Below are 6,626 nucleotides of genomic sequence, written 5' to 3' on the forward strand. Positions count from 1 at the left end.
TGTGACGGACTGTACGAGAGAGAGGGTTAAATTGGAGATGAACAAGAGACAAGGCAACTGGAGACTAGAGTATTGCGGGACCGTGGATTCTCACCAGCTCTCTCCATTTTATTGGGGAGGACAGTAAATGAGATTGAATTGACGGGGCAGCTTTCTGCATCCCCTGGGTAGGTGCACACCCTTCTCCAGTTGGAACGCTGTGGGCTCGACCCTCGCCCAGGGGCAAAGCGCCTCAGGCAGGTCACACTGGCAGAGCTGTGGGTGAGGCATCAAGCGGGTCCCTTCGCGCCCCCCTGAGGCTAACACGCGACTTCGAGACGAGAAAGCCTTCAGATTGCTGAACGATGCTGTAACTCTCACTGCAGAACTCTCAAATCCACAACCGCTCTATCTCACACCTAAACACCTTCTCCCAAAACCCAGGGGGTCACCTGATACATGCTCTTGATCACCATTTGCTGCTGAGATGTATTGACATGACACTGTTAACCCCTTGTCTCCCGTGCAATATCCATATTGTTACAATGCCCTGGCCCAGCATTCATCCCTCAGCCTCCACCACAGACGGGTGCTCCGGTTGGACATCGCACTGTTGTTTGTGGGATCTTCCCAGGTATCGATTGGCAGCCCGTCTCCGACATTACTGCAGCGACGGTGCTTCGTGGGCTTTGGGACGCCCTGAGGCTGTGAGCGGGACAAGTAGAAACACAAATACATCGATCATTATTTTCAGCAACCACTTTGTGGGGGAGACAAACCTGCTCCTCTCCGCCTTGTGCCCAGGAAGGCTCCCCAAGCTGGGTAAATGGCGAAGCAGTCTGCAGATTCTCTGGGCTTTGAACCAGGGGGGTAAGAGAATGTTTCACAGCCACCTGGAGAGGCCCCACAGGAAGCTCGTTCCCCATCTGTCCACAAGGCAGAAGCTCCCGCAGCCAAAGCTCCCAGGGCTTGCCTGGGAATGCTGAGCTTGAAATCCCGGGGAAGGGTCTTAAACCTTCAGTGAGGCCAGCTGACGCCCCTCAAATCGGATCAAAGCGAGGGACAGATAACGCCGGATAGACGAGTAGGACACAGTGAGAGAGGCCATTGATCTATTAAAACACTCCTTCTCTCCCCCCTCCAGGTCCACCAGTAGCAGCTGCTGTACGGGCACATTTTGAGGACTGTCCCATCACTCACAGACATTTCTGTTTTCATGGAACCTGCCGTTTTTTGGTGCAGGAGTCGATTGCAGCCTGTATGTAAGTACTTCTTGTGGGTCAATGGAGCAGACCAGCCTTCTTTGAAGGACAACTGGACTGTAAAGTGAGACTTTCCAACTTTCCACTGATGGATTTTCTCAGCACAGGACCATGGGAGATAGATGGGAGCTGGATCGGCCCCTCTAACCCCTGTGCCGTTCCATCAGGTCCAAGCTGGTCTCCAGCGTCAATCCAGCCCAATCCCTCCCGTCCTCGATTCCCTGAGTGCGTCAGGACCTACCAAGCTCAGCCTTGAATGTACCCGCTAGCTGAGCCTGCCCACTCTCCCGGGGTACAGAACGTCAAGGGTTGGCAAAGCCCCGAGTGAGGAAATTCCTCCTCATTTCATTGCTGGAGGGCGGGCCCCTTACCCGGAGACCCTGCGTTCTGGGGAAGCCACTTCTCAGTGTCCATGTCGTCCAGTTCTCGAGTATTCTTCACCGTGGTCATTCTTCAAAACTCCAGAGGGTATGGGCCCCAATCTCTCCCCCGAGGACTCCCTCACCTGCCTTCAATTCCTGACACCTCCTCCACCACAAGTTCACCCTGCCTTCCAAAACTGCACAGGGATTCTGGCTGTGGGTCCCGCCCAGTCCCTCCGCAGGAGGAGCAAGATTGCCAGTAAAAGAAAGACCCAGAAGACTATTTGCCTCCCCGCCCCGGCGATGGAACACAGACAGTGGGTCACTCGCCTCCTGCTCGAGTGACTTCACCAGTGCTCCAGTCGTTTGGAGAGTGTCTTTTCACAACCTGAATGTTTTGTTTTCCAGCTGTCACTCGGGCTACATTGGTGAACGGTGTGAACACGCCGATCTCCTGGCTGTGGTGGCCACCAGGCAGAAGCAACAAGCCATCACCACGTTAGCCGTCGTGTCTGTCATCGTCTCAGTCCTCCTGATCGCAGTGTGCGTCTTACTACAGTAAGTCCTATTGATACGGTCAAGGCTGTTGTGAGTGCGGTCCCTGTTTACCCTCTACACTCCCGCCCCCAGACCCTTTGCCTCCCTCATCACTCAAGAATCTCTCGAACTCTGCCCCATAAATATTCAACTGTTGAGCCTCTTCTGTTCTTCGGGATGGGAAATTCCGACCCATCCTCAGAGGAAGACATGTCCTCACCTCCATCTTCAGTATCAACCCCGTGAAACCGTGTCCTCCATTCCTACAGACAAACGCCGGTTCCTCAACCCCTCACTCTCTTCCCTTTTCCCATCATTCGCTCCTGACTCTCTCGCAGTGGCTGAGGAAGGGGCTCCAAAGCGAGGGGCTCTGTGCGGACGCAGAATGAATCATAGAATCACAGAATTTACAGTCCCATTGAGTCTGCACCAGCCCTTGGAAAGAGCACCCCACCCAAGCCCACTTCTCCACCCTATCCTCGTAACCTCGTAGCCCCACCTGTCCTTTTTTGGACACTGAGGGCAATTTAGCATGGCCAATCCACCTAACCTGCACACCTTTGGTGTTTGCAGCAACGTAGCTCTGCCTTTGAAGCCGTACATTTCTGTGTCTTTCACTGGAATGAGTGACTCAAATGGCTGGAACTCCCCAAGATGCCCCTCACCCGGCTGCATTCATGACAAATCTGCCCCCAGAGGGCACAATCAATTGTCCCTGTGTATGATACGGTACATAAACTGGGAAACCTCACCTTGATAACCCTGGTGGAGAGGTCACTACTTAACAACTCACTCAATAACAGCAAGATGCATTTCGATAGAACCTCCCCCCACCAATCAGACAGAAATTGACCCCAAGCCATGCAGTGTCAGGAGCTCTCAGGGCAGCCTGGTGAAGGAGGTCAGTTTACAGTCACGTCTCGAGGGTGGCGCAGTGGTTAGCACGGCACTGAGGTCCCGGGTTCGAATCCCAGCTCTGGGTCACTGTCCGTGTGGAGTTTGCACATTCTCCCCGTGTCTGCGTGGGTCTCGCCCCCACAACCCAAAGATGTGCCGGGTAGGAAAGCTGAAGCTCCCTCCATTTTGTCCGGCTGCCCCGATCATCCATCCCCCCCTTTCCAGGATGGCAGTACCAAGGTGCCCAAGTGTCAGGGGGAGTGCCACCCTGCCCTGTCCCCGACCACCTTGGAGACCCTGTTGTGTGGACCAGTGCTACCCCCCCCAAAACATCTCTCAGGAACAGGGAGGAGGCCATTCTGCCCCTCAAACCTGTTCAGCCCTTCAACGAAAGCATGTTCACCCTGGATCTTCACACCAGCTTGTGCCTCTGTTTCCATATCCTTTATCCTTGTCTCAAAAAGATCGCTGGATCTCAGATTTCAAGCGATTGATGGGGTGAAAATTGAATTTCCCTTGTGGGGAGAAGTGAAGACGTCATTGCTCACTTTGTTCCTCTGCTTTTCAGACCGTTTACCCCAGGTTCTCTTCACCATTTCTCTTCACCTCCACTGTCAATTCCTTTAGAAATCCCTCCAAAAATCCTCAATCAAATAAATCCTTCCAGAATCCTCAACCGAATAAATCTCTCCAAAATCCTCAACCGAATAAATCCCTCCAAAATCCTCAACCGAATAAATCCCTCCAAAATCCTCAACCGAATAAATCCCTCCAAAATCCTCAACCGAATAAATCCTTCCAAAATCCTCAACCGAATAAATCCCTCCAAAATCCTCAACCGGATAAATTCCTCCAAAATCCTCAACCGAATAAATCCCTCCAAAATCCTCAACCGGATAAATTCCTCCAAAATCCTCAATCAAATAGTCTTGCCTCTTCGAAACCTCAATACTTTATACAGGCCTCTTGGGGACAGTCAGCTGGGGAATTCTAATTCACTTCATTAAATAACTGTGGAATATAAAGCTAGTCTCAGTCATGGTGACCATCAACCTGTCATCGGAAAATCCCATCTGGTTCACCAATGTCCCTTCAGGGAAGGAAATCTGCCGTCCTTACCCGGTCTGGCCTACACGTGACTCCAGACCCACAGCGATGTGGTTGAATCTTTCCTGCCCCCTCTGAAATGCCGAGGGAGACACTCGGCGGTTCAATAATACGCCTTACCCACCATCTTCTCAAGGGTAATTAGGGATGGGCAACAAGCTTCAACCTTGTCAGCAGCACCCATGTGCCATGATTGAAGAAGTCATATCCGCCTGATTTTCCTGACTGACCTCATTCCTTTCTCTCTCCCTCTCTCTGGAAGTTGTTGTCGGAAGCGAAAGAAATGTGATCTGTGCCGAAGGATACTCTCCAAGCCTGAGGCCGGCCTGCTGAAGAGTGGATCGCCCAGCAGTCATGGAGACACAGGTAAGGGAGAGAACCCCCCCCCCCTGCCCTCCCACCCCTCGCCGCTGCCCCCAGGAATGAGAGTGGACATGAACGTGCTTCGAGTCTCATTCCAGAGACTGGGGCACTGAGTCCCGGGCGAGAGAGTGCGGCACCATCAGAGGTGCCGTGTTTAGGATGAGACATTAAGACCCTGTCCATCCTCTCGTGCAAGACCGCACGAGAGCGGGGGAGATCTGCCCAGTGACCTGAGGCCGATATTGACCCCTCAAATGTCCGATTATCAGCTGCCGGCCGGCCGCGATTCTGTTTGGCCGATCTTGCTGCCCGCAAACAGGCGGCCACTGTGGTGAATGGAACTACTGTTAATTCACCAGTGCACTGTGATATCAGTTACTGCTGTATCGTGTTACGTTATGTGTTTAACCCTGAGGGCTCCACCTATGGGCCATTGTACGGCTTCACCCGCAGGGGGATATGTCGGGGCGTGTACGGGCTCGCCCATGGCTCCACCCCTTACAGGAAGTATAAAGGCAGCTGACCTGCGGGGCCGCATTCATTGTCGTACCGGTCACAGGCAGGCTCAGTTGTAAGCTGATGAAAACCACGGTTTACTTCTCAACGTGTCTCTCAGTGAATTGATGGTGGCATCAGCTGCATTGCCTACCGAACAACAATAGCCACACTTCAAAGAGTAGTTCACTGGCTGTGCAGCACTTTGGGGGCCCGGAGGCGGAATGGGAATACAGGATTGTCCGGTTCCCCCAGTGTCCCTCGACAGTGCGCCATTCACCAGCGCCGTGATCCTGGACTCCTGCCGCTTATCAATGGGATTTCCCACTGGAGTCACCCCACGCCGGGAAGCCATGGGTTGGGGGAGGGGGGGCGGGTGCACTCCCGGCGGGAAAAGGGAATGAATCGAATGAATCGCTTCGGACGGGGAATTCAGACCCATTCTTTCTTTCCCAATGTGCGGAGCCTGGGATGTGCAGCTGGTATTCCCCGTGGCATCGTCCACTTTAACAACTCTTACCTTCTCGTTTGGAACAGGGGTGTGAGGCACGCTGCGATCTGCCACACGCTGGCTACTACTGACCCCCATCCATCCTTCCATCGACCTGTCTATCTCCCTGCACTGCCACAGCACTGGAACGGGCATCTGACCCCCCCTCCCCCTCGAGACAGTCCTGCCTTACCCCAGGGGACCTGACTCCCAGGCACAAGAACCACGAGGACCCAGCGACTCACAGGAAAACATTTCGTACTTTGTGGGACTCCGATCTCTCTCTCTTTTTTTGTTCCTCTCTTGTCGATTTAATTTATAGAAATGTTAATAGCGTTGAAGCTAATATTCCCTCTCCCAGAGTTTTACAGGATGTAATTTAAAAGCATTGCGAAATACCCGTGCGATTGTTGAATTATTTAATGACCAGAAAAGAACTCTAATTATATGTTAAGCTATTTAAACTTCTGACACGTGAAATAAAGGTGTTTTTTTAATACGTGTGAATAAAGGTGTTTTTTTAATACGTGTGTTTCTGCTGCGTGTTCTTGGGTCAGGAGGTGGGGTCAATTCAAAAGGGTCAAAGCATCAAGGTAAAGACAACTTTACTGCGGACACTGGTATATGAAACAAAAATAATAATAATCTTTATCAGTGTCACCAGCAGGCTTACATTAACACTGCAATGAAGTTACTGTGAAAATCTCCTAGTCGCCACATTCCGGCGCCTGTTCGGGTACACAGAGAGAGAATTCAGAATGTCCAATTCACCCAACAGTACGTCTTCGGGACTTGTGGGAGGAAACCGGAGCGCCCAGAGGAAACCCACGCAGACACGGGGAGGACGTGCAGACTCCACACAGACAGTGACCCAGCGGGGAATCGAACCCGGGACCCTGGCGCAGTGAAGCAACAGTGCTCACCACTGTGCTACCGTGCTGACCGTAACAGAAACCGCTGGACACTCTCAGCAGGTCCGACAGCCTCTGTGGCGAGAGAGAAGGGGGGGCTAACGTTTCGAGATGACGAGCCAGACAGTCACCCAGACTCGAAATGTCAGCTCCCTTCTCTCTTGGCAGATGCTGTGAGACCAACTCAAAAGGGAATTGGCTGAACAGGTGTCACAGGAGGGAG

At 52.6% G+C, this 6,626-nt stretch overlaps 1 protein-coding gene across 1 annotated transcript in view; it reads left to right on the top strand.

The window, feature by feature from the left end:
• tgfa (transforming growth factor, alpha) overlaps positions 1 to 5,991 on the top strand; it is a 33,517-nt gene extending 27,526 nt beyond the window's left edge. The window contains exons 3-6 of the mRNA XM_072485577.1: positions 1,124 to 1,241; positions 2,012 to 2,161; positions 4,407 to 4,510; positions 5,540 to 5,991. Coding sequence (XP_072341678.1) covers positions 1,124 to 1,241; positions 2,012 to 2,161; positions 4,407 to 4,510; positions 5,540 to 5,547 — 380 coding nt within the window. The 3' untranslated portion in view covers positions 5,548 to 5,991. The remainder of the gene's footprint in view (positions 1 to 1,123; positions 1,242 to 2,011; positions 2,162 to 4,406; positions 4,511 to 5,539) is intronic.
• The last annotated feature ends 635 nt before the right edge of the window (positions 5,992 to 6,626 follow it).

The sequence above is a fragment of the Scyliorhinus torazame genome, chromosome 20 (genome assembly GCF_047496885.1).
Source record: "Scyliorhinus torazame isolate Kashiwa2021f chromosome 20, sScyTor2.1, whole genome shotgun sequence".
NCBI classification, from domain to species: Eukaryota; Metazoa; Chordata; class Chondrichthyes; order Carcharhiniformes; family Scyliorhinidae; genus Scyliorhinus; species Scyliorhinus torazame.